The sequence below is a fragment of the Callorhinus ursinus genome, unplaced genomic scaffold (genome assembly GCF_003265705.2).
Source record: "Callorhinus ursinus isolate GAN/ISIS: 27379988/994484 unplaced genomic scaffold, GSC_fseal_2.0 scaffold137, whole genome shotgun sequence".
Taxonomy (NCBI): Eukaryota; Metazoa; Chordata; class Mammalia; order Carnivora; family Otariidae; genus Callorhinus; species Callorhinus ursinus.
Genome location: NW_027397199.1, coordinates 367654 through 394967, shown reverse-complemented (window position 1 = coordinate 394967; position 27314 = coordinate 367654). Strand labels below are relative to the sequence as shown.

General features: G+C 50.1%; 1 protein-coding gene across 5 annotated transcripts in view; it reads right to left on the bottom strand.

Moving 5' to 3' along the window:
- The window catches only part of GOLGA3 (golgin A3), a 45758-nt gene extending 18702 nt beyond the window's left edge, over window positions 1-27056 (bottom strand). The window contains exons 1-10 of one of the 5 annotated variants that reach the window (XM_073890295.1): window positions 25189-25895; window positions 22305-22450; window positions 21470-21758; window positions 18155-18427; window positions 15052-15164; window positions 8873-9531; window positions 8323-8434; window positions 6081-6387; window positions 3562-3764; window positions 1161-1298 (exon numbers count right to left, since the gene is read on the bottom strand). In XM_073890295.1, coding sequence (XP_073746396.1) covers window positions 1161-1298; window positions 3562-3764; window positions 6081-6387; window positions 8323-8434; window positions 8873-9531; window positions 15052-15164; window positions 18155-18427; window positions 21470-21578 — 1914 coding nt within the window. In that variant the 5' untranslated portion in view covers window positions 21579-21758; window positions 22305-22450; window positions 25189-25895. Of the gene's footprint in view, window positions 1-1160; window positions 1299-3561; window positions 3765-6080; window positions 6388-8322; window positions 8435-8872; window positions 9532-15051; window positions 15165-18154; window positions 18428-21469; window positions 21759-22304; window positions 25165-25188; window positions 25896-25935; window positions 26685-26771 lie in introns of those variants that run through there. The other 4 variants (XM_025861638.2, XM_025861639.2, XM_073890294.1 and 1 more) reach the window with 4 other exon arrangements.
- Between the last annotated feature and the right edge of the window lie 258 nt (window positions 27057-27314).

Sequence of the window (27314 nt, the reverse complement as noted above, 5' to 3'; positions counted from 1 at the left end):
AAGGGCCACAGGGGCCCAAGGCTGGTGATCTCCTGCTGCCCAAAAGACAGGTCACCCCACCTATTCCTCTGCCCACAGTTCTCTCTGCTGGCCCTCGGGCCTGGCCGAGGGGAGAAGCAAGCAGACACCCGGCTTTAAGAAATGGGATAAAGTGATGAGCAACCCCTCCCTGGCTGCCTCTAACGCGAAGACAGGTTGCAGTGTGTCCCTGCGTTGGAGATGGGAAACCAGAGCAGGGCTGGGAGACAAATACTGCATTCTTTTACGGTGTGAGTATGTAGATAAGATCCAATACCTAAGTATATTTCTCAGGGAAAAACATTAGTTTATAACTTAAAGTTTTTTCAGTTCTTTGGTGCTGAGCCCCTGAAGCAGATGTCTGCCCTGCCATGATGCTCTTCCGTCACCCTCGTCACCTGTGAGGACACAGGGGTGCAGAGAAGCAGGAGACAGGGGAACAGCCACAGTGCCAGAACGCCAACTTTCCACATCCTCGGCACACAACTCAGACCACATGCTGCCCACATGTTGTGCACTATTCCTTTTCAGTTCCCGACAAGCCTGTCTGTTGAGTACGTATTATCATCCTCATTTTATAAAACAAAGGAACAAGGCTCAGAGAGGGTAAGAAATCATACAGGGTCTCCCAGCTAAGGAGACCCGGTCAAAGCTACTGCACCCCACCACCCTGGAAATAATCTGCAGAGGCACTGGTCCTGTCCTAACTCAGGCGTGTGGTTAGTTGCCGGGGGTTAAACAGGACACAAGCTGAAGAGCTCAGAGACAAGAAAATGCTTGTTACTGTAAGGCTTTCAGAGATCCAACATGCTGACTGCCTCTCCCACCTGCTATGCCGGCACCTGCCCACCACCGGCCGGGCGCAGGGCCCACGTGCATCATGGAAGAAAAGCTGGCACCAGCAGCTCAGATCAGAGAAACATATGAGCTTCTGGTGAATGTCAGGGTTGGAATCCCCAACCTTAAATCACTGCCACTTGTCCAAAAGATTATTTTAAAGACACTTAAATGTATATACATATATATAGTGTTAATGTTTATGTACGTGTGTTTGTAAACTTTAACCTTGACCAGTGACAAAACAAAGCCCCAACCCCAGACAAACACCAACAGCCGTGGTCCCGGGATGACACAGCCCTCACCTCAATGCCCTGGAGCTGGACAGCAATGCGCTCCTTCTCCTTGATGGATCTGTGCTGGGTTTCCGTCAGCTGGTGGGACAGGGACACGTTCTCAAGTTTCAGGTGCTCCAGGAGGCCTGCCTGGGTCATCTGTCCAACCTTCAGAGAGAAATTCCACAAGGTAGAAAATGGCCAGATTTCACGCGCAAGTGCAGACTGGCCTATCCCTGAGGCCATGACGGTGAGGGTCCCTACCCAGCAATTGCCCCCCGGGGAAGCTGCTCCCCAGGACCCCACCACACAGGGCTCACTGCCCACCCTCCTGTCACCTACCCTGACACCTGGGCCATCTTGGTTGCTCGTGCCTAAGAGGGGCAGGCTGGCAGCCCAGATGTCAATGGTCAATCCCTGAGGCTACGCACTTTGTAGCAAGACCTACACAAAAGTCCCCAGTGAAGGTATATAGGTGTGAGCCCAAAGATGAGGGGCCTCATCTGGCTGCAGAGACAGCAGGGACTGGGATCTGCCCCAAAAATGACCTGGCCTAGAACTATGCTCAGACACACGTCATGCCCTGCCCTCCCGGCCTGTCTGAGATACTTGCCAGGCTGACCTCGGCCATTCCCAAGAAGCAATCCAGCCCGGGGTCAGACCCCCGGCCATCAGACGGTCAGGCCTCCTCCGACCCACCGTCTCTCACACAGAAGGTGCCCAGCACAGCATGCCAGCCTCAAGAGGGGGCTCAGGAAAGAGGAGCCCGAAGGCACATGGGTCTGGGACTGGATCTTCCCACACATTACTTCCAGGTCTAATGTGAACACTTCCTGACTTCTGAGATGCCAGATGTGACCAGAAGTTGTGAATTTTGGGTCTAAATGGAAGCTACCCAGGGCAGGAGGAGGCGCCATTTACTGGGATTGTGTTCTAAGGCAATGAAAGAAAAACGATCACCCTGCTCTGTCCTGCCTCTTAGATGTGCCTGGCAACATTCTATGTTATCAGGGAAAGAGGGAGGAAATGTCTTCACTTCCCGAATCAGGAATGCTGACCCTGGGTTCCGGAGGTATCTGAGAAAAGCAGTTATGGCTCTCAGACTCCACTGCCCAGGGCCCTCCCTCCACTTCTGTCTATGTCAAGACACATAATTGTAGCTTCTTTAAATATTTTATGCCTCATATAAATGCACTGTTGCTTCAAGCTTTGCATTAACTTGTACAGTGATTTCCAAGTATGTTGTAAATAGAATAAATGCTTACCCGTATGGTCCTTTGGCTTAAAACATATGTAACACAAATTTAAGAATATTTCTATTTCATGTATTTGTAGACTTTAGGTTTTTTTTTTTAAAAAGTATTTGGTGCAAAAAAAATAAAAAAATAAAAAAGCATTTGGTGGAGTTAGTATTTTACATCCTCTACTTAAGAAATAAAGTTTTAATTAATCTGTAATATTTTATCCAGACAAAGGGAAAAAGAAAGGGAGAGAGAACAAAACCTACAGCTGAACTCAAAAAGAAGACAGAGGCTGACCGAGGCACTATTCGGCACCCTCGCAATCTAATTAGTCCAAAGCACCAAGATGTGGAGCAAAGTGCATTTCAGCCACTTGCCTACCATCCCGAGTGCCTCTGGAACATAACAGGCCCAGAGGGAGAGGCCTCGAGGAAATGCGCAGGACCCAATGTTACTCCGTGGGCCTGGATGGTCACGCGCTCCCCAACTCCTCATGCAGAATCAGAGGCGGACATGCCTGCACCCCCAACAAAATGGAGAGAAACAAGAGTGTTCATGCAGGAAAGACCTGGTACCCAAGCAGCTGGAGCAAAGCGAAGCTCCAACCAGGAAGGTGACATATGCTGTGTTCCACACATGTCAGAAACGACCCAGGAGGGCAGCGACCAGGGCACGGGAGCTGGGGCGAGAGTCCTGAGACCCAGGCAGACATGGGGTTGAGAGCTGGATTCAAACAATGGCAGGCATCCCCCGGAGGGACTCGTCACAGCTCTGGGCACAGGAGTTCCTGAGAGGGGATTTTAGAATTAAAAATGTGCAAGCAGAAGCTGAAAGACTCCTGGTGTCAGAGGTCGTGGCGGGTGCCTGCTCTGCAGGATGGGCTGTAGGCCAGATGAATGGGCAACAGATTTTCAAAACTGTATCTATAAAATCTAAAAACAGACTTTTTGGGGCGGCTGGGTGGCTTAGTCGGTTAAGCGTCTGCCTTCGGCTCAGGTCATGGTCCCAGAGTCCTGGGATCAAGCCCTGAATCAGGCTCCCTGCTCAGCGGGAAGCCTGCTTCCCCCTCTCCCTCTGCCCGCTGCTCTGCCTACTTGTCCTCTCTGTCAAATAAATAAATAAATAATCTTTAAAAAAACTAATTTAAGAAAAAGGCAACTGTTCCACATGAGACATGTCAGGGGCCATACCTGGATGTGGGCCATCTCACCCTGCAGTCTGACCCGGGCCTCCTGGGCCAGGGCGAGCTGCTGCTGGTACCACTGCCGGACATGCTGCAGAGATGAGATCTCGGCCTGGGACGCCTTCAACTTGCTGCTCAGAGTTGCTCGCTCTAGTTGCACCTGCTGGAGCTGGTTCTGCAGGGCCGTCATCTGTTGTCTCAGGTCATGCACTGAAAGCAAGCAAGCAGAGCTCAGAGCACCTGCTGCACACAGGAGAGCCTGCAGCTCTGCAGGGACACACCAAGCAGAGCCAGGCTCTCAGCAGAGACCGAGAAACGGCCAGCTCTCATTCACACTGCAATCGAGGGTGCTGAACCATGGCTCCCGGAAGAAAAATAGGGGGTCAACTGGTCAATACACAATCTTGTTTCGTGAGTGTTTATGTGTAAAGGCACCTTATTTAATCTATATTGTTGATTCATCAACACTGAACTCACAGCCAACGGCACCATAACTCATGCCTGAACAAAGCTCACCTAACACACGTTCTTTTCTCCATAAAACACATCACAGAGTTCTTGTACTAAGAACACCCGACAGTGTTTGGAGTTCATTTTAAATAGTAAAACCACCCTAAAAAGCATAAAGATGCAAAGGAGGTGATGCTAAACCATAAGAGGGCACCTGCTCAGCTGGGAGTGAGCGTGCTGGGCAAGGCCCACCCTGTAGAGAGTGCGCCTGCTCGCAAGTGACCAAGCACAGTACTGCTTTGGGGTTACAGACAAATTTAAGTGAGCCGGGGAATTCACAATTAGGGATCCACGGATACTGAGGGTCAACTGTGTGCCCACAAAGCCATTGTGGGTGCTATGGCTCTGGTCTTCAAATGGCCTGATGGCACCTATGTCAATAAACAGAATGGTACTGTGCTGCAAATTCCGCTAAAACCCACTGGTGTGCTGATATGGTCAACTCTTAACACTGATGAGGGCAGGGGGAGGTAAGGGGAGGGCGGGAAGTCACAACAACCCAAAGCACACTACAAACAAAACTGGTCAAACTCTCTAAAATTAAAATTACACCCAACATTTAAGAAAACACTTACCGTTCTAAAGACCATTTCCAAAACTTAAAAAACGAATAAAAATGATAGTTTAAGAGGATCCACAATCGCTTATCAGAAATTCTTGGGGCCAGATGTGTTTCAGAGATCAGAGCGGTGGCGTTTTAGAAAGGCAGCCCCAGTCCAGACCACAGCAGACATACCCTCAGCTCCACGTGCAGGCATTCACACCATGTGAGCGCTGGTCAGCTCTGCTGCCCAACAAGCTCTGGTCAGGTCAGGCCTTGCAAGCCAGACTTCAATTATTTTGGTGCTCGGAACTTTTTGGATTTTATACTTTTCTAAAGGGACCAGGTACCACAAAATCGTTCCAAGACTGAAACAGTATACAGTTGTGTTTCTCAGCTAGCACTTTTTTCTTTCTAGTATCAGGATAAAGTCTCTGTGACAGAATCTTGTCACGTTTTCTTTTATGTCATCACATCTGAAACCTGGTGTCACGGCCTTACACGCAGTGCACAGTACATGCCCCAGGAAGAGAAGACAGCGTGAGGGAAGGGCTACAGCGGGTTCTCTGTGCACAGCCTGCCACCAAGTTCCCCTGAAACCACTATTCCATTGGACTCTCATTCCATAGGTGATGCCCACAGGGATCCAGCTACAGCAAAAACTGAAATTAAGGCAGGAAAAATAAAGGTTTACTAATCCACAACAGCAGTGTTGCTTTTAAATATTTTAAATAGAGGGCGCCTGGGTGGCTCAGTCGATTAAGCATTATGCATCTGCCTTCAGCTCAAGTCATGATCTCAGGGTCCTTGGGATTGGCCCCGCATCGGGCTCCCTGCTCGGTGGGGAGTCTGCTTCTCCCTCTGCTGCTCCCCCTGCTAGTGCGCTCTCTCTCTCCCTCTCTCTCTCTCTCTCTCTCAAATAAATAAATCTTTAAAAATAAATATTTTTTTTTATTTTTTTAAAGATTTTATTCATCCATTCATGAGAGACAGAAAGAGGCAGAGGCAGAGGTAGAAGCAGATGCGGGGCTCGATCCCAGAACCCTGGGACCATGACTTGAGCCGAAGGCAGCCGCTCAACTGACTGAGCCACCCGGGCACCCAAATAATAAATATTTTAAATAGATCCTGCAATTCTGAGGAATAAGTAAGCTTTGAAGGCAGAATAAGTGGAAACATTACCACCAACTACCAAGGGTCCAAAGTCCATTCCTAAGACCTAAGCCATTCCCCTTTGCTGCATGTGCAAAAAATGTAGAGAATTCCATGCACTCAACCAAAAACAATACTTACTTTAGAGAAGTGGACAGCACGTACATAAATTAGCAGGGAATACAACGCCTCCCAGCATATTAATGTAACAGGTCAGTCCCCAGAGCGGACGAGATAACCACCGCCCCCAGTCGGGCCACGACACGCTGGGAAGCTCTGCAAGAATTAAGGAGCAGACGTGCAGCCAGCTGGGGAGCGCTCACCTGTGTTGTCCTTACTGAGGATGTTTCTCTGCATCTCTTCTACTTTGGCCACGAGTCTTTGGTACTGCTCCTCTGCCACCTGCAGGTCACTGTTGGACGACGCCAGGCTGGCGTTCTTGGCTTCCAGCATGTTCTGCAGGTCAGTCATCGCTCGCTCCAGGTCCCAGCAAGACTGCTTCAAGGTGTCCACCTCTGAACTGAGCGAGTCCTGCTTCTGCTGGCTGCTGTGGCTCTGGTCCACCTGCGCCTGCAGCCTTGTGCTCAGAGCGGCGAGTTGCGCCTGCAGTTCTGCCTTCTCTTTAAGTGCCTGGGAAGACCCCCATCAGAAACTGTCAGAAAATGAGCCACTTCCACCCCATGCATTATGAGGGCCACCAAAATGAACCAGTGAGACACAGAGGGGAAACACCGTGTCTCCCAAGCTTTCAGCTGCTCTAACATGATGGCTCTCCCAAAAGAAGGCAGGTTCTCCAAACAGGCCAAAGGGGCAAGAGGGGCGACCACGGAGTCTGCTTACTCTCTGCACGGGTAACACCTGAGCTGTGCAAGCACCTGCTCACCCACAAGGATGTCGGAAAACACATTTGTTCAAGAAACGAGTGCACCAGCGTGCACGCGCACACACACGAAGACTACCAGGAGTACTGAGGGGACCAGGGACCCCACCAACACCAGACTCAGATCTGGGGAYACGCCTGCAGGCATAGACCCCACAACACCAGACTCAGATCTGGAGACACGCCTGCAGGCAKAGACCCCACAACACCAGACTCAGATCTGGAGACACGCCTGCAGGCATAGACCCCACAACACCAGACTCAGATCTGGAGACACGCCTGCAGGCCATAGACCCCACAACACCAGACTCAGATCTGGAGACACGCCTGCAGGCAGAGACCCCACAACACCAGACTCAGATCTGGGAACATGCCTGCAGGCAGAGACCCCACAATACCAAGCGCCGTCAGACTCAGATCTGGGAACATGCCTGCAGGCAGAGACCGCCTCCTACTACACAAGAAGGACTCTGAGGGGCTCTGGCCAAGGCCACGGGGCACAGAGCACACAAGGCACCACAGGGACGCTATCTGTAGGGTAAAACAGGAGCTGAGAGGGAAGGTGGGGCCTTGACAAGCCCTAGGCCCCTGGGCAGCAGAGAACGTCCAAGGGACGACAGGGGAAGGGCACACGCCCCCTCTGCCATCAGTATCTCCTGCCTACCCAAAAATGAGTCTATCAGGGGTGTGGACATAAATTCCAAAATGCAAAGATGGGCAGACAAATGCACATCAACACACAAGAAGAAAACCAACATCACGAAGACAAACATCAAATTCAACAAACAGAAGAACAAATACCCCCAAAAATCTAGTTAACTGAGCAAATGCAATGAGATTTTGCAGTACGTAGAACTTGGATTTTTACAGCAAAGCCAGAAAGGATCACATCCGTCACAATTCACACAACTCAAGAGCAAATCAGTATCCCAGGAGGAAAAGAAGGTACAGTAAAATAAAAACAAACAAAGGTTCCGACATCATTCATGGGGTTGAATGTGCAGATGAAGCAAAAATGCATTTGATGAGGGACAGACAGCGAAAGTCATATGCCACCAAAATTCACCTTCATTCCCAGCAACCACCTCCTCAGTCAACACTGGTCTATGTACACAGAGGGGTCGGTCTGTGTCCCAGGACCACATCATGCAAAAAACAACATCAGGCACGAGGGGCACGTCTGGCAGAGCCGCATCCCTGTGCCCTGTACTCGAACACCTGTGCAGCCTCGACAGCACCTCTGTAATCATGTGTGTCCCTGCTCTCCACACCAAACCAAGCGCGGGCTTCCACTGAACAGACTGACCCTGACTGTCAACAGGAAAACTGAAAATTAAGGGATGGAAATAAACAGATACAGCAAAATTCACATCAGGAAAAGCAAAAGCCACAGCAAAGAGAATTAAAGGGACAGAGACAACAATTTTACCATGCCAGGAAAGTGAAATCCACCAAAAGGACTGTTAGGTATCTATCAGCAGAGTTAGGACAGGGATACAGGGGAAACGGAGGCACGCAGTCAGACGGGAAACGAGCGTACTTCTTCCTGAGGCTAACGGAGCCAAGGGAGAGGACACAGAAGCCCGGGCTCCACTTCGAGACATGTGCACAACCGCACCCAACCAGCAGGCAACGCACACCCTTCAAAGCCGCGGCACACTCGCCCGCCCGAGCGCATCCATTACCTGACTGGCCTCTGCAGACAGTGCCTCCAGCTGCCCTTCAAGCCTCATCTTGTCTTTAAGGGCCTGCAGCATGGCGTCATGGGTCTCGGCAGCAGAGCTCTCCAGGGACACGCTGGGGAACAAGGGCACCGAGCATCAGGCACCTGACGTCGCAGGACGCAGCACTGCTCCTCCTCACCTGCCCCGCGTCTCCAAGCTCCTCACACCGCTGCTCCTCTCCCCCAGTTTTTTAAAGTAAGTTAAAAGATTTAAATCAAGCATCAATGCTCTTACAAATGCTACCAATAAACACACCCCCACGGAGCTGGAAAATCTTTAGTGAAACGTCAGCCCAGGGAAGCACCCGTGCCGTCCTAGAGACACGTCTGCACAAATGCTGTAAAACAGCAGATCTTAATAACGGAAATGGTTACTGATCTATGCCATTTCTTACAGGGTGACAGAGCTATGTGTAAATGAAATGTTAAAGACTAAACACATAATTCGGAGAGCAGAACAGTGCTGTCCATCGGCGCTGGCAGTGGAGGGGCGGTCTGCAGACAGCACCCACCTGCTGCAGATGCTGTCTGTCCGACTCCGCGTCTCCCCATTCACCTCCTGCCCCTGGTCTCGGTGCTCGGCCGCTGCGGCCTGGAGGACATCTGTGATGGAGGGGAACTGGCCCAGCACACCAGCAGCAATCTCTTGGCCGTTGACCACATAGGAGGCTTCTCGAGTGCCCACGGCGTTCACTAGAAGCCCACATGTCCCACGGGTAGACACGCTGCTGTGGGAGGAGCTGTCGCTCTCATTCCCATCGGCCTCAGACGTGTTGTCACCCGTCAGGGACGCATTCTCCAGGTGATCATCAGCCTCAGGACACAGGCTAACCTCAGACACCACGGATGCCACACTGCTGCGGTTCTGCTTCAGAGAGCCCCTGGCAGAGTCTACAGCCGGAACGTTTCCACCAGAACTCCCAGAACCTTCGTCTTCAGTTTTGTAATCAGCCAGAGACCGAATTTTGCTTGATTTGGAACTTTTTTTCCCCTTAGGATGTGTCAGGAGCCCTAAGCTGCCCACCTTTGGGCCTCGAGGGACACTGGTGCGCAGGAAGGAATACTCCTTTGTCAGGGCCACAGCACTGGCCCGGGGCAAGGCTTCTGGGTTCAGCATGAGCTCCGGGTCGAGTGTACTAGACAGTCTCGTTCTAGCCACAGGCTGACTGGACTGAGAAAGAAAAGTACAGAAATGATGTTGAAAAGTGACAAGGAGTGTTCAAATACTGCCACCCAGAAAGGCTGTACCAAGTACCCTCCCTATACAAACCCTCACACACCAGCTCTGCACCTAGTCACAGGTCCAGCACATGCCTCTCATAACTGTGACTTGGCACCATTTTAAAACTTCTACCAGAGCAAGTCCCTCCTCACGACCCTGTTCTTATGAGACTTTCCTGGCAGTCCTCCTGCACTCACTCTTCTCGACAGATGTGAAATGTTCAAGTTGTTATTATTTTTTAAAGATTTTGTTTATTCAACTGTCAGAGAGAGGGAGGGAGAGAAGGAAGGAGGGAGAGAGTGAGCACAAGCACGCACAAGCAGGGGGAGCAGCAGAGGGAGAGGGAGAAGCAGGCTCCCGGCTGAGCAGGGAGCCCGATGCAGGACTCGATCCCAGGACCCTGGGAGCATGACCTGAGCCGAAGGCAGACGCCCCACCAACTGAGCCACCCAGGCCTCCCTTAAGTTATTATTATTTTTTTAAGTAGGCTTCATGCCCAGCATGGACCCCAAACGGGGCTCGAATTCATGACCCTGAGATCATGACTTGAGCTGAGACCAAGAGTCAGACGCTCAACCAACTGAGCCACCAGGTGCCCGGGAAATGTTCTAGTTAAAAAAAGCCCTGCTGAATTACAACGACCTTAGATTTATAATTATTTAGGGATAACAAGCTGCTTCCAGTTATTCATACCTCCTTGTGCATTTCTCAACAAAGGAAGATATGTAGGATTCATCTAAATTCTAAATAATTTTTTTTTTAGGATTTTATTTATTTATTTGTCAGAGAGGGAGAGCACAAGCAAAGGAAGCAACAGACAGAGAGAGAGACAGAAGCAGAGTCCCCACTGAGGAGGGAGCCCGATGCGGGGCTCGATTCCAGGACCCTGAGATCACGACCTGAGCCCAAGGCAGACGCTTAACTGACTAAGCCACCCGGGCTCCCCGATTCTAAACCATTTCTATTGCCATTTTAATTTAATTCTTAGATATTTTATCATTTTATTGTTATAAATACTATCTTTTCCCACTATTTTTATAACTAGTCATATTAGGATAACTACTGATTTTTCTATTTGTATTTTACTGACAATTTTCTGAATCATTATTTTAATGATTTTAGAATATTTTAATAAATTATTATTTTTTCAGTTGATCCTCTGTTTTCCAGGGCATTACCAAGACCTGCAAATAACATTTTTCCTCTTTTTCAGTATTTGTATCTCTTACTTCTTTTTCTTATATTATGTCAACTAGAATTTCCAAAGGGCCTTGAAGGAGATGGAGGGGGATGGCAGACACTGTTCCCTGTTGCTATTTTGTAAAGATTTTATTTGAGAGAGAGAGAGAGAGAGCGCGAGCGTGTGAGCAAGGGGGGAGGCAGAGAGGGTGGAGGGAGGTGGGGAGAAAGAGAGAGAATCTCCAGCTGACTCTGCACTGAGTGTGGAGCCCGATGTGGGGCTCCATCTCACCACCCCGAGTTCACGACCTGAGCTGAAACCAGGAGTTGGACACTTAACCGAATGAGCCACCCAGGTGCCCCCCAGTTGCCTTTTCAAAATGACCTTCTCTTACAGAGAAACAGCCAATCCTATGCTTATTCCATGAAATCAGTGCAATTACGATGGGGCAAGGAGACAAAGGTGGGGAAAGGGAAATATCTCAAAACGATACTGGGATGCGACAGGAAGTATAAATGAGCAAAAATAGCTGGAAAAGAGCTGGGGTGCAGGGCAACGGATAGACTGGCTGATCCAGATACTAACACAGACTGTGAAGCCACAGTAATTAGATCCACTGAGAACTGAAAAGCAGAAGACAGGCAGATGACACCGAATACAGCCCAGAAATCCGTCCAAGTATAGGTGGGTTTGCAGATGTTCAAGGAGCCACAGAAGGCAGGGCCGCAACTGCTGAGGGAATGAGCAGTGTGAGAACCAACCCGCTACCCACACAGGGGCAAGTTCCCACCTCTCGCCATCATCCAACATGTTTCAAATGGAGCAGATTTAAATATTAAAAAAACATATTTAAAATACTTTTTAATACTATCTTATACTTTTTCTATAAGAAGAAAACACTGGTGAACTTATTTATATTCCTCAAATAGGGAGGTCATTTTGAAATATAACATAAATCCCAAAGTAACACCAAAGATAGAAAATTTTGACTATAAATATTTAAAACTGATGTGCAGTGAAAAATATGCCAGAGAAGTAGTTAAAAGATATGTCGAACAGGGAAAAAATATTTGCAATAAAGATGAAAAGGGAGTAATTTCCAGTATATAGAACCTATGTAGCAAAAAGACAGCCAACAGAAAAATGAGCAAAAACTGACAAAGACACACAAACATGGGGCGTCTGGTTGGCTCAGTTGGTTGAGTGTCCAACTTGTGGTTTCAGCTCGGATTGTGACCTCAGGGTCGTGAGATCCAGCCCTGCGTCAGGCTCCAAAGTTCGGCGGGGAGTCTGCCAGAGATTCTCTCTCTCCCTCTGCCCCTCCCCCACTAAAATAAATAAATCTTCAAAACAAAAAAAGACACAAACCACTAACACATAAAAGGTGCGAACTGCTAGGTGACACTGTTATTCTCACCTATTAGAGGACAAAAATCCAATTTTTGTTACTTTAATGCTCACAAGGATGACAACACTAGCAGTCTCATTACTGCTAACAGGAGTATAAACCAGTCCAGCCTATCCAGAGTGCAACAAGTATCAAACTAACAAATACATAAAACCTTTACCCAATAATTTGACATTCAAGGACTTGTCCACAACAGTATACCAAGGCACTGCGGCGCCTGGGTGACTCAGTCGTTAAGTGGCTGCCTTCGGCTCAGGTCATGGTCCCAGGGTCCTGGGATCGAGCCCCGCATCGGGCTCCCTGCTCGGCAGGAAGCCTGCTTCTTCCTCTCTCACTCCCCCTACTTGTGTTCCCTCTCTCGCTGTCTGTCAAATAAATAAATAAAATCTTAAAAAAAAAAAAAAGTATACCAAGGCACAAAACATTCATTGCAGCGTTGTTTGCAATTTCAAAAATTTAGAAACAACCAGTGGCACCTGGGTGGCTCAGTGGGTTAAGCAACTGCCTTTGCCTCGGGTCATGATCTCAGGATTCTGGATCAAGGATCAAGCCCTGCATCGGGCTCCCTGCTCAGCGGGTAGCCTGCTTCTCCCTCTCCCTCTGCCTGCCTACCTACTTGTGATCTCTCTCTCTCTCTCTCTGTCAAATAAATAAATAAAATCTTTTAAAATAAAACATACAAAAATTGAGAAACAACCAAAATGTTGAATCAGGAGAGGATGCTAATGAAATGCTGGTACACACGTTGTTGTGAAGGATGACGGCACTCAGGACACGGTGAGAAGGGCAGGCAGTATGAAGAACCAACCACTGTCAAGGCATAACGATGTTCTCAAAGTGTTTATCAGACTGTAAACGGGACAGAACTCTTACTTGCCATCTGTGGCATGTGAATATGGGGTCTGAGCTACATTCCTCATGTAAGCAAAATATTCCTAAAGAAATATCCTTCTGCTCCTAGCTTAGTAGTTTTTGTTTGCTTGTTTTGCATATTTTGATTTTTATCAAACACCTACCTTTTCAGCACCTGTTGAGATGGTCATAAGCCCCTTCACATGGACCTAGCACCATAATGAGTTCTGGCAGATTCTCCCCTTCTGAACTGACCCGTACTCAGAAAACACCTCGGTCGGCAATCCTGCACTGCACGCTGGCAGGTGGTGCTGACTGAGTGCTGCAGTGGGGAGCACAGCTCGGCATGCAGACAGGCAGGCTCGGACCCCCACACAGCCAGCCATTCCGCTCTGAGCTTCACCGACAGCCACTCCTCACGGGGCTGAGGAGGACTAAAGGAGACTCTGGTCTGCGCACACAACAGCAGCTCCCAGACTGCACTCTGCCTCCGCTGGCCCTGCTCTGAGGGTCTCTGGAGCAGGACAGGTGGTGGTCCTCATACCAGCATCTTGCTGCCTGTCTTTCTGCCTACTTCAGGGTGGGGGCAGCTGAGCACGCAGGGACCATAAGTTGGTCAGAATAGCATGTAACGGCGCCTGGGTGGCTCAGTTGGTTAAGCGACTGCCTTCGGCTCAGGTCATGATCCTGGAGTCCTGGGATCGAGTCCCGCATCGGGCTCCCTGCTCGGCAGGGAGTCTGCTTCTCCCTCTGACCCTCTTCCCTCTCATGCTATCTCTCATTCTCTGTCAAATAAATAAATAAAACCTTAAAAAAAAAAAAAAGAATAGCATGTAACAAACACAATGCCTGTTTCCATCACTTGAAGTTATCTTACTGAAGACTAAGGAAATATTCTTCCATTTAAGCCATCAGTTATGTGTGTATATCATTTTTAAAGATGGGAAATGATGCTAAATTTCACATTTGGAATCTTACATTGAACTTCTAACACATTAACCATCTAATGTTGGACGACCCAGGCAGGCCTCCGGGAGGCAGAGTGAGGACAGGCCCCTGGAGACAGTGTGCACAGGCCCTGGCCCACAGACACTGTCTGGTCTACACTGTGACTCTCCACTTCACCAATGAGTAACCCCTGACAAGCTCCTTACCTATCTGAGCCTCAGGTTACTCTTCCATAGGGAACTGAACACAGTGTCTGGCAAGAGATGATTACTAGCTACTATCGCTATAACTTCCGCTGGGTCATCTGGACAGACCCCGAAAGCCTCTGACCAGGCAGACGAGCCTGGTGGTGGCTCCTCCAGCCCACTCACACTGGCTTTGGGCAATGACACCCATCATGGCACAGTCCCCTCTTGAGAACACAAAGAGCCTGAAATCACTCACCGAAAGAACACAAAGAACCACTAAATCACTCACCGAAAGCTATTTAAAGGTTAGTTTAATTTTAACTTTGAATCCGTTTAAATTTGAAAATTCTCAAGTACAGAAAAGTTGGACAAAGTATGAAACGAACACCCAAACCCATTTGCCTAGAGTCACTTGGTATGATTAAAAAAACTGCTTTCATTAGCATGCCAACCTAAGTTTCATACCTGAATAGAACTGACTTTAGCACGTACTCATCAAATCCACGTGACATGGCATACACTCTGACACTGCATGGACCATCAGTCAGCAGACACTACACCACTCATGAAATAAACAGCTAAAACCTAGAACTGACTGCTCAAGGAGGGAGAAAAACCATACACAAGTACTTGCAGTCTCTGCTTTTCAAATGGCAGACACAGGAATCAAATATGCTTGATCCAAGGGAAGGCGCCCCATATGGGGCAGGAGGCACAATCCTGCTATGATCTCCCCATAGAGTGGGAACTGCAGAGAGAAATGATCTTCCCAGAGAAGCACAAAAGGCCATCCCAGCACAGAGGAACCAACGACAGGTCCTAGAAACTATGTCTAATTTCTGTTTTCCACACATGAAGTTCCCCATTAGCTTGTTCAAGACAGGGAGACTCACTCTTTCTTGCTGGCGCTTCACCCTGTACTGTTTGAGCTGTTCTTCTAGCCGTTTCCGAGCCTGAAGTCGGACCTGCTCCTCCTTCTCCAGGGGCAGAGAAGCCTCTGTTGAACCTGCGGTGAGGAAATGACCATTTAAAAACTCATAAAGCACCAGGGCACAGAGGACAAATCAGAACAGCAGCTTGGCTGTTTTGCGTTCAATTACCAATTAAATATGATTTAGCTTCAAACAATACCTCGCCTTCTAGGTTGAAAGAGCTATTTCCTGATGGAGAGACAACCGTGAGCCCTGGACCTGCCTGGTGGAAGACCCACTGGCAAAGCACGGGGTCTGTGCTCATGCCACCAGTGTGCCGCTCCCCACAGGCATCCAGCTGGAAAACGGACACGGCTCACCCATGACTTGCAGCAACAAAAGAACTAAATCTAAAGTCAGTGCCAGGGCTCAGGGACCCTCAGTTCCCACAAAGCTCCAACTGTGCTCGGGACGAGGTATAGGAGCACATGGGCAGTCGTGTCCACAGAACCGTACTCAGGGATAATCCGAACATGTGGTCAGGGGACACCAAACACGCCTTCTTCACACGGCCACATCTGCTGGTACGATCTGACCCACAGCTTATCTAAATTCCTGCGGCGAGTCATGTTACAGTCAAGTTTTGCAAAACCAAAAGGTACTCATACAAGCAATACTCAGTCGTTACTTACTAAGGAAAAAGACTTTTCACAGTGACCCATTCAGGACTCACCTCAAAGTGAAGGCCGAGCAGGCGTCCCCGCAAGGCCTGGGGCTGCTTACCTCAGTTTCCTGACAGAGGCAACTCCGGTCCAGGGGCCAGGCTCAAGGACAGGAGGGGAAATGACAACTTTTTGGCCAAAAACAGAATTTAGAATATCTCAAAACCCAAATCCTTTATTTTGGGTAATAAAAGGGCCGAACAGTGAGCAAAAGGTACAATAGCCACAGGATTCTTTCACACTCAGCAGCCGTGCACCTGGAATGCTGCCAAGGGCACAGGCAGGGTCAGCTACTACGCGGATGAGAGCAGGAAAATGTCCTAATTTAACCACTTTACAGACAGCACACCTTCAGACGTAGATTCTGAGAAGATAAGCAGCTGTTGTTTTAAATAATCCCTAAAACCTCAGGGGCACCTGGGTGGCTCAGTCAGTTAAGCGTCTGACTCTGGTTTTGACTGAGGTCACGATCTCAGGGTCATGAGGTCAAGCCCCAGGTCAGGCTCCATGCTCAGCAGGGAATCTGCTGGAGATTCTCTCTCTCCCTCTGTCCCACCCCCGACTTGCGAGCACGCACCCCCCCAAGATAAATATAAATCTTAAATAATTATAACAATAATCTCTAAAACCTGAGATTGCCAAGAACTTCACTAGGAACTCACCAAGTCATTACTAATATGTGCGTTTATCACTGAAAAAAAGGTCTAGTACTTTTCACAAGGCTAAGGGATCCACATGGCAAAAACCTAGGGGTCTACAGCCTCAAGCAGGGAGCCCAAGTCAGCAGACTCAGGGCTGGGTGAATACTCACCAAGAGGGGCAGCTGGTGGCCGCAGGATGCCACCATGTGGGCACCTGGGGTTAGGGCTCACAAATCCCTACAATCAAGAATCCAGACTTTTATGTGACAGCTCTGGACTTCAATGTTGACAGTTAAAAGTTATTTTGTTTCTTTAAAGTAAGCTCTACACCCAATGTGGGGCTTGAACTCACAACCCCAAGATCAAGAGTTGCACACTCTACCAACTAAGCCAGCCAGGCACCCCTAAGTTTGCAGAAATTTTAAAAAACATATTGCAGCCCTAGTAAAATAATGCCTGTTAAGAAAAGAGCAAACAATCCAAAAGAAAAATGCGCCAAACAAATCAACAACTCACAGAAAAGAACGGCCAAACGGCCAAAGGGTAGAAGATGCCCAAATGATCAGGGAAGTGTGAGCTCCAAACTAAAGTACTGGAAAAGCATTGTGGCACAGCCAACAGGCTGGTGAAACTGAAAACAGTGCGAGCCCAGGGGGAGCCCGTGCCTCTCAGGGTCGTTAGTGGCATGGAGACAGGGCTGTGCATGATGAAAATAAAGATGCCATTGCTTTTGACCAAGAATTCTGCTTCTGGGGACGCCTGGGTGGCTCAGTTGGTTAAGTATCTGCCTTCGGCTCAGGTCATGATCCCAGGGTCCTGGGATCGAGTCCCACATCGGGCTCCTTGCCGAGCAAGGAGCCTGCTTCTCCCTCTGCCTGCCTCTGTCTCTCTCTCTCTCTCTGATAAATAAATAAAATCTTTAAAAAAAAAAAAAAAAGAATTCTGCTTCTGGGGTGTAGCCCACAGAAATTAAAGCACCAACACGTATGCCATGGCGCACTCCACAGCATTAGTCATGTTGGCCGATGGAACAAATGCAGAGACCCAGCCGGCCATGCCAGGGGCTCCTGACCAGCCTTCAAAGAATGAATCTGGAGTTGCATCAGACAGTGTGGGGGCAATCTCCACATGATAACACTAAACAGGAAATACAGGATATGACAATCTAATCCCTTCTTAAAACACAATGACTGAAACCTTAAAGGATTGTGTGAGAATGTGGCTTGCCTGCAGGGGGGGGCATGAGAGGTAAACACGGCATGTGTGGTACGATCCCATCATGTAAGATCATGTGTGTCTGTGTATGACAAACGTGCTGGAAAAAGGCCTGGACGTTTCCAGGGCTCATAGGCTGCCAGTTTGTGACCTGTTCACCCTTGGGTTCCCACACCGATTAAAATAATACAGAAAAGAACGCTGTCAAAGTTTAACTCCCTGCTGACTGCTTGCTCACCATCCACGGTAACAAAAGACATGCCGCGCAGTCCTTTAAACCCAGACCTGGAGCAGCATCCCCAGTGTCGACCATGAAGAAGTGTATTTTCTCTCTAAAAAGGAGCCACTTGCTCAACGCACAACCCACCACAGGGATAAAACAGTGATGACAGAGGAACGAGCAGCAAGCTAGTCAAGGCACGTGCCTCTGAAGGGTGGTGAGTACCAAGTGATGCAGGAGGGGGCTGGGGGAGAGTGGGGAAGAGCCCGGTGGGCACAGATGCTTACACAGTTGCGTTTCTTGCATAGGAAGACTGAGTCTGAGAGACTGCAAAGCTTCTTTTCTAACACTGCCCTCAGCACTAGTCCCCTGAGACTTCCTTAGGTTGTCATGGAAACCAGCCACACCTGGAGAGGCATCGGGACCCCCTGGGCTTGTGGGGGGAGGTGACGAAGGGTCTGGAGACGGTGGCGTCGGCCCATTCTGACAGGTGTTGCCCTTGCTGGGTACATCCAGGCCTCCTCCTCCATCTGAAGCTCTGTGTACCTGGACACTGGCACCTGGAAAAGACAGCATGCTGGGCCATCATGGTTTTAACAACTAGATCAAGTGGTTTTTCAGACACGCAGCTAACACAGGACAGAAGAGACTCTACATGCAGGAGAATGAGCTATCTCCATGCCCCATGAGACTGTTTGCTCTGGGAGGAGAGCAGGCCTCGCTCTCCTCACATCAGCGGGTGCTATCGGACAAGCGGCTCAACTGCTCATGGTAGAATCGAGATTGTGGGATTTAAGTAGTAATGTTTCCTTTTCATTTAAATAAGACCAATGAGAAATCCCATGAAAGTCTGCTTTTAAAATAGCGGAAGGAAACCAATGCTAAAAACACAGCTGACAACGTTCCTAACAGGCGCCGGAAACAGCGCGCCAATCAGAGCCACAGCCTCACGCTTACACCGGGGCAGTTCCAAAGCTGTTTCACAGCATAAGTTCATCCTCCAAAACGAGAAATCTAAGTCAAAGAGGTACATTAACTGATCCGAACAATAACGGCAAAGAGTCAGAGTCTGTGTTTCTGTCTGATGAACACTTGCTAGATAAAAACCCAAGTTTATTTTATTTTTTTTAAGATTTTATTTATTTAGGGCACCTGGGTGGCTCAGTTGGTTGAGCGACTGCCTTCGGCTCAGGTCATGATCCTGGAGTCCCTGGATCGAGTCCCACATCGGGCTCCCTGCTCGGCAGGGAGTCTGCTTCTCCCTCTGACCCTATCCCCTTTGATGTGCTCTCTCTCTCTCATTCTCTCTCTCTCAAATAAATAAATAAAATCTTTAAAAAAAAAAAAGATTTTATTTATTTAACTGACAGAGAGACAGCGAGAGAGGGAACACAAGCAGAGGGAGTGGGAGAGGGAGAAGCAGGCTTCCCGCGGAGCAGGGAGCCCGATGTGGGACTCGATCCCAGGACCCTGGGACCATGATCTGAGCCAAAGGCAGACGCTTAACGACTGAGCCACCCAGGTGCCCCAAAAAACCCAAGTTTAAACAGTGAGGACTATACACCCACGTATCCAGCTCAGTTTTACCCACTAACATCACTATACACAGATCTGTCATACACTAACTGAAACCTATTTCCCTGTCAAAAGAAAAAAAAAAGACTTCTTACAATTAAATGATTTTTACCTTCCCTGTCCCCTCACCCCGGTCAGGGAGCCAGTTGGCAGTCAAGAACCAAGATGGCGCCTGGAGGGAGGAAGGGAGAGTCCAGGGGCCACTGGGTGTGGTTCCAGAGGTTCCCAAGGGCAGCAAGGTCCCAGCCTCCCACAGGGATCCACGCCACTTGGATCCCTGGATGTACCCAGGATGCATCAGGAAATTGCCCTTTGCCCAAGCAAATTCAAAATGGGTTTCTGATACTTGACATCTGATTTCCAACCAATATAGCGACTCACTGTCATGCTTCCTGAGAGGAAAAACAATACAAAAGGAGCACCACAGACTCAAAGCAGAGTGAGACTGGACCACGGCCCTGACCCGACCATCTGCTCTTATACAAACGTCCCTTTGGCTCCATGTTGGGTGAGGGGGAAGGGAAGCCTGGATTTCAGATACAAGGTAATCAGATCAATACCACTTTCTGATGGGCTTATAGATCTGGGAGAGTCTCTACATCTTCCTGTTTACATGACAAAATAATTTTTTGAGCATTATATTATACTTTTAAAAAATATAAAAGAAGGCCCAAAAAACATTAAGACTATTGTTCCCAAACACAAGCCAAATCGTGGATAAACAAGTAACAAAGACGACGAGACAACAACAAAATATGGCTACTACCACTTCCCACTGCGTCTGAGTACTTGTGTTTTATGCACCATTCTTTCAGTCCCACAACTATCCTACGGCGCATGCACCATTACTCTTCCATTTACACAAGAAGTGAAATGAGGTCAAATAAGAACCCTGCTGGAGAGTTCAAGCTCTTAGTGACGGATCTAAGAGCGGGCTCCCTACCTATCCTGCCGTTGAATCCTCGGTCTTGGGCCCCTGCTGTTACCAGCCTTCCCTTGCACTGAAGGAGCAGTAATCAACAAAACCATTTTAGGTGCCTGAATATCATTTGCAAGAACAGAATGCAGGGGTGACTGGGTGGCGCAGTCGGTTAAGTGTTTGCCTTTCGGCTCAGGTCATGATCCTGAGGTTCTGGGATTGAGTCCTGCATCGGGCTCCTTGCTCAGCAGGGAGTCTGCTTCTCCCTCTGCCTGCTCTGCCTGCCACTCCCCCTGCCTGTACTCTCTCTCTCTGACAAATAAATAAAATCTTATTAAAAAAAAGAACAGAACACAATTTCTGCCTGCAAACCAGTACGTACAGACTCTATGACTTCCAAGCACACATTGCACTGACCCTCCTAAACAGGAAGGGGCATAAGAACCAAGTGAAAAATTCATCCTGTAGTTCTGACACATGAATAATCCATCAGCTAACACGCAAATGCGGTCCAATAATCCTTAGATCACTACTGGGCCATTTCTGGATCCCAGTTAGTAATACTTAGGCAACCAACCGACAAGAAAGGTAGGATGTAGGGGCGCCTGGGTGGCTCAGTTGGTTGGGCGACTGCCTTCGGTGCAGGTCACGATCTCAGGGTCCTGGGATCGAGCCCCGCATCGGGCTCCCTGCTCGGCAGGAAGCCTGCTTCTCCCTCTCCCACTCCCCCTGCTTGTGTTCCCTCTCTCGCTGTCTCTCTCTCTGTCAAATAAATAAATAAAATCTTTAAAAAAAAAAAAAGAAAGGTAGGATGTAAGGCAGGGAACAATGTGTCAGTGCAGACCCACAGAACACTTAAAGGGAAAGAACCCACTGCTGCAGCCTGCTGGAGCAGAGCATGGGACAGCTCCTACCCTGTTTAACACACATGGTACTTGATTTAAAGTTGCAACTAAGAAAAAAAACTCATCTGATCAGTAAAAACACACTCTGAACATAAAGTTCATTATGGTCTTACACACCACAGCCTTGTTCCAAAATGCAAGAGGATCCATGTCCTCCTATTTAAAGGAAAAATGTCAGCAGCACAGAGTAACCACTGACTTACACTGGGCTTTGTCCCACTGGTCAGGTGGTGCCGGTGAGCCTGGGGGCTTGAGGAGGGCCTCTGGGTCGGCTGAGGTGCCACTACTAGATCCGGCTGGTGTTCCGTCCATGGTCAGAACGGCACAGGCTGGGCGGAGTCTCGGGGGCTGCAAGCAAGCCGCCGGCAGGTGTGGTTTCAGCCATCAGCAGCAGCCAAGAGCTTCTGGGAAGAACCACACTAGGCTTTCCATTTTGGGGAGATTTAAAGTCTCAAAAGCGGCTTGAAATCAAACCAAGTAATATCATGATACCTGATAGGAGGGAAAAAAGAAAGTATTACGAATCTTCATTTGTCAGATTTGAGTAATAATTCCAAGATTAACATTTGGCTCCCAACTCACATCTATATAATAAACACAGATTTATTCATTCAGCAGACAACCCTTTAGTACCTACAGTATCCTAGGTTTTGAGGATAAAATGCTGAACCAGCCACACCTGGGCCCGTTCCTGAAGGTGCTTAATGTCTGTACTGGTGTCAACTAAGTGCCATCCTGCCCAGGCAGGGCTGTAACTGGAATTGTAAGCACCACAGGGAGCCTCCTAGCAGAGGCAGGGCTTGCGAGGCTGAGGAACTGAGTTGTTTGTTAAAATTTAAGTAATTTGAGTTAAATAGCCACATGTGACCAGTGATATCTGTACTGGACATGCAGGCCTAAGCACTCACAGGGCTCATAGGGCAAGCTCCCCTCCCAGGAGGCCTGACCTGATGGTGGAAGACGCAAGTGCACGGAACATGGAAACAGTACACTGTATCAGGGAAAGCACAGGGAGAGGACACATGGGAAGGCAGCCACCTGGGAATCGGGGTCCAGAGAAGGCATCTCACAGCAAGTGACCAGTCTTGTCTTTCATTTCTGTCAGGATCAGCTTTTAGCCCATCCTACTAGGCTAAGTTTAAGGGAGGAAAACTTCGCCCCAAGTTCGGCAACTGGTTACCGTTCTGGAAGCACACCAAGGATATTCATTACCTGTCCCTCATCATCAGATAAGGTTTGAGCCACTATTCATTCTGCAGAGATGTTGGCATTTGCTTCCTCTGAAGTAAGTTTCACACTATCCTACATACTATCCTGTGTTTCATGAGTTTCAGGACAAAAATTTACATGACTTCCTTCTCCAGCTTACAAATCCCATATAGACATTTCAGATAAGAGCCTGAGCAGTGGCCACACAGGAAGGGGGGGATGATGCTGACACCACAGCAGGAGGATGTGGGTGTGCCTCTTTCTCCACAATCCTCTCTTGCCGTACCCCTTGACCAGGCAGCCACTGGTAGTTGACATAACCTGGTCTTACCCATGATCGAGTGACTAGCGATGGCAGTGTCCCCTGTGTAAACCCAGGAGTGGCTGGCTTGCAGCTCTAACCATTCGCACGTTCCACTCTGCTGTCTGGCACCCTACAGGCCAAAAGATGCTGTGGCTCAGTACTAGTGCTGATAAGAATATGAAAAGGTTATATGTACCATTACGTGTAGAACCAGCACTAAGGGCTGTACCAGAAAGAACCATGACAGAGTGTGCAACAACAGGGGAGACTACAATCCAACCAGCTAACTGAAAAGCACTGGGTGCCAGTGTGACTCAGTGTCTGGCTTATGTAAATATTTTAAGGCTGAAACAATACCTGGATCACAGAAATGGAGTTACTAAGGCTGGCCAGAACGTGATCCTGTCTGCAATGAGTTCTCTATCTTGTTTTTGTCTCTACAATAATCAGTAACCTCTTTCATCCCCAAAGCCTTTCTGGGGTGGGGGAGGGGGGGATGGACAAACAGGCTCTTGGAGGCTCCACACCTGTCCCTGCACGTCCCACAGGGCCCTCCAAAAATCACCGTTCCACAGGGTCCCAGCTCCGTGGAAAACCACTTGGCTACTATAGATGACTGATCCTATGGAGAAGATGTCCACAAAGCAAGGCACGGCACATGAGCAAAAGGACAGCCAGGCTGTCCCCTTGATCACAGGCTTGCCACTTCAAGAACATGTAGCAACAAACAGAGCGGAACGTGAAACACACAGGGCATACTGTATGTGCTGCTCATCCTGACACGTTCTTTAACGAAAGAAAATGTCTGCATTTTGCTTTCAAATGTGGCGGCATACTCTGGTTTCTCTTCAAAACGCATAAATCTTTCTCCTTCAAATGTGGCGGCAGGGGTGAAGGTGTGTAAATCACCTGTCCCTGTGATGCCTGAAAGGGTAACCATGGCAGATGAGTGCTTTTCAGGCAGAAGCTGGTTCCTCTGCCATGGATGCCTCTCCCCCCTTGACCACCAGACAAATTCCCAAGGACCCTTTCATGTCTACCATTCGGCACTCCTCTCAAGTCTCTCCTGGGCCTCAGATAAAGTGCCTGGCCCACTCCTTTCTGCCATCAAGATAACCCCTCTGTGCACACCACAATGCAAATGTGTGTGTGCCCATCTCCCCCATCATGCTGCAGGAACCTCGGAGGCAGAAACCACCGCTCCAAGTCAGCTCCACCCCTCAAACATCCCCTACTCCAAGCTGTACTCAGCACAGGCTCCTGACTTCAATCTTTGGTTCTGCCAAGTTCCACCCCTTAGCAACTAAGCTAGTGACTCCACAACAATAGAGTGTTTGCCTCCTGAACATCAACACTGCCTGTTCAAATACAGAAAAACTCTAACTATTCCTATTAAAAATACTTGGAAGCTACGGTTCCAGTGAGAGACAAAGAATGCCCCTGGGAGTTACCAACTGGCATGTAATGGCCACATCCCAAATAAGCAATGTCACCTGGGTAAGAAGGGCAGGCAACCAGACAGTCTTCACTCATGTACTAGAAACAGAACACGCCAACCGGACAACGGAAGGCAGAGGGGTGGCGGAGGAGCCGCGGAGGAGAACGTGCGCCGCCGAGGCAAGCAGTGACAACAACACTTGACCAGGAAAGAGGAACTCTGGCTGAGATGTTCCAAGTTCCATCAAACATGGAGACAAATGCGTCAGGCCATCTGAGCCCGATGCCATCACACACTCCACTCATTTAATTCCCTTTATTTGGATTTCTTGAAAAACAAGAAACCTGCTGAATCCCGAGAGGTTCTACCCGCTTCCAAGTTGGATGATGCAGCCCTCCACAATATAAGACCCTGGGACTGGGACGTGTCCTGGTAACTCTTAAAGATGGCTTCTGTTCACGTGCAGCTCGCCCTGCGGCCGGACAACAGACAGAACTCACTGACTGCCCAGAGCGGCCCCTGGCGAGGTGGCATGTCCCTGTAGGTAATAAGCTGGCTCTGTCTGTCTATCCTCAGTCTCAGGTGTACTTTACTTAGCGTGACTCAGTCGTCAGGGTCTCATTCCCCCACTGCTGACAAAAACAGGGCAAGGAGAAGGGTCAGACAGCTGGGAGCACAGCACAAGCAAGCTGTTATTAGTAACATGCATTCCAGTTCCTGGTTTAAAAAAAAATTAAAATATCAGTTTTATTCGCAGTAGCATTTTTGACCACCTGCACTCTGCTGTGTTTCCTAGAGGAAAAAGACGGGGCAAAATTATGACTTATACAATGTTCCTAACTCTGAATTCATGCCATCTGACATTGAGAGACTTCCTACTGAGAAAACTGGCTCAGGCATGCGTGTGACTTCTGGCTTCCCCCATTCAGCCGACTGTGTGGTTCCAGATGCACACGAAGCGCTCCACGTACCCCGCCTCGTGTAAGCTGTTTCCACGGCAGTTAGGAACAGCATGGCCGGGGACCAAACAGGACTTCCTTAAGAAGATAAGGTCTAGCTGAGGCCGCACCAGTAACCACAGGTAAACAGCGCCTGGTGTGCAAGGCCTCTGCAGAGCAGTGCCGTGGAAAGGGTGGGCTCCTGCGTCAGTCCTGACTCCTCCCCCCCCAACTAAGGTCCTGGCAGGTTTCTTAACCACTCTTATAGCCGTTTTCCTCATAAGCTAGATGATGACAAAAAGAATACAAAATTTTGCCAAGATTAAATGCAACAAGGCGCAGGTCTGTCCCACACCCTCCATAAACGGTCACTTATTATTAGTGTTGTGTTCCCTTCCACTGCTGCTTGTCAGAACTGACAGGTAAAGCCAACCGAAGGTATTCCACTTAGGAAAGTACACTGCTGAAGGCAACTGGCAAAAAACAAAAACAAAAAAACAACGCTACTTTTGAATCTTAGCAATGTCAGATGATTTTTATTTTCTTTTCTTGCCATTCAAGGTCCATGAACTGAAAGCGCGCATTCCAGAAACGGGCTGGCAATACTAAAGGAACGATCTGAAACGTTTTTAAACGCGTGAGTCACCTCCCGCACGGCAGACTACGTCCCAGCGGTTTTCGGTCACACTGACAATAAAACCCAAGCCTCTGACCAGGAACCAGGAAGGGGCCTGCCACCCGGCGCCTGCCTACACTGCGTCCCTGTCCCCCGTCCCTCGCCTCCCTTCTCGTTACAGCCGCGACATACTTCTTCGCGGCAGGCCACCAAAGTTACTCCTCCGCGGGGTCGCCACACTGCTGCTCCCTCTGCCCGCAAAACTCTGGTCCCGCAGTTTTGCACGAGCGGCTTCTGGCCACAGAGGCCTTCCCGCAGACCCACCCCACCGCAGCACCTCACGCCAGGACGGCACGCGCCGTGCCCACCGCCGCACTGAAGGTGAGTCCAGAGTGTCCCGGGACCGGCAACGCACCAACACCCACAGATGTCTGCAGAGCGAAGGCCGCGCTGTTCGCCGGCTCCGTTCCAGGGGCCGAGCCTGGCCCCACTCCCTCGGGCAAGGCCCGCGCTCAGCCCCCCGAGGCTGGCCGCAGTCCAGGTGCAGGGAGCGGCGAGCAGCCACGGGGACTCCCTGCAGCCGACCGCCCGCCAGCCTCCCGACAGCACGGCACGTCTGTCACCCTGGCAGAACTTCTGCGCAAGGACGAGAGCCCTCACTCGCGCGCCGCCCGGCGCCCCCCAAGCAGCCGCTCAGCAGCGGGGGGCGCCTCCGACAGAAATCGCGCCCCGCTCCGCGGACACAGCGCTCCGGAAGCGCTCGCCGGGCGAGGATTCAGGAAGCCGGTCCCAGGCCCTGCGGCCAGCAACGGCGAGCTGCGGGACCGACGCGGGGCGTAGCCGCTCCGGGTGGAGCCGCGGCCGGCCCTCCGCGGCCGCCCAGGCCCCGGCGCCCCTCGCCCGCCGCCTGGCCTCCGCCCCGACCGCGCCGCGGCCCCCCGGCGGTCCCGCGCGCCCCCAGGCCGGAGTCCCGGCCGGGGCGCCTGCTCGCGACCCTCACCGGGGCGCTGTGGAAGCCTGGGCGGCCGCCGGCCTCGCTGCTCCGGCGGAGACGTGGCCGCGCGAGGGGCGGGGCGCGGCGCGGCGACCGGGTAGGACCCTCCGGAAACAGCCTGGGCGCGCTGCCTCCGTTCCGGAAGACACACCGTCCACTTCTGCTTGCCAACAGCCGCCCTCGGGCCGGGCTGCCCCGACCGCAGGGTGGGACTCGAGAGCGCACTCACAACTGGCGCGAGGCGGAGTTCAGAACGTGAGTTCGCGAGCCTCTCCCTTACGGAAATGCAACTTCTGGACTTGGAGGACCAACTCCAGCCGGAAGCTAAACAAGAGAACTTCCGGCGGAAGTGGCGTGGCCAAGGCTCGGATCCCCGCCCCGCCCCGCCCAATCGGCCAGGCTGTGGGCGTGGTCACCCTCACTCCGCCCCCCTCGGCCCCGTTGCGGGGCGTGGCTAGGAGGCCCCGGCGCGGGTGGGGGACGGTGGGCGGAGTCGGTGCAGTTAGGTGGGGTGGGCATCGGGGCTCGTCCCCTCCGCCCCTCGAACCC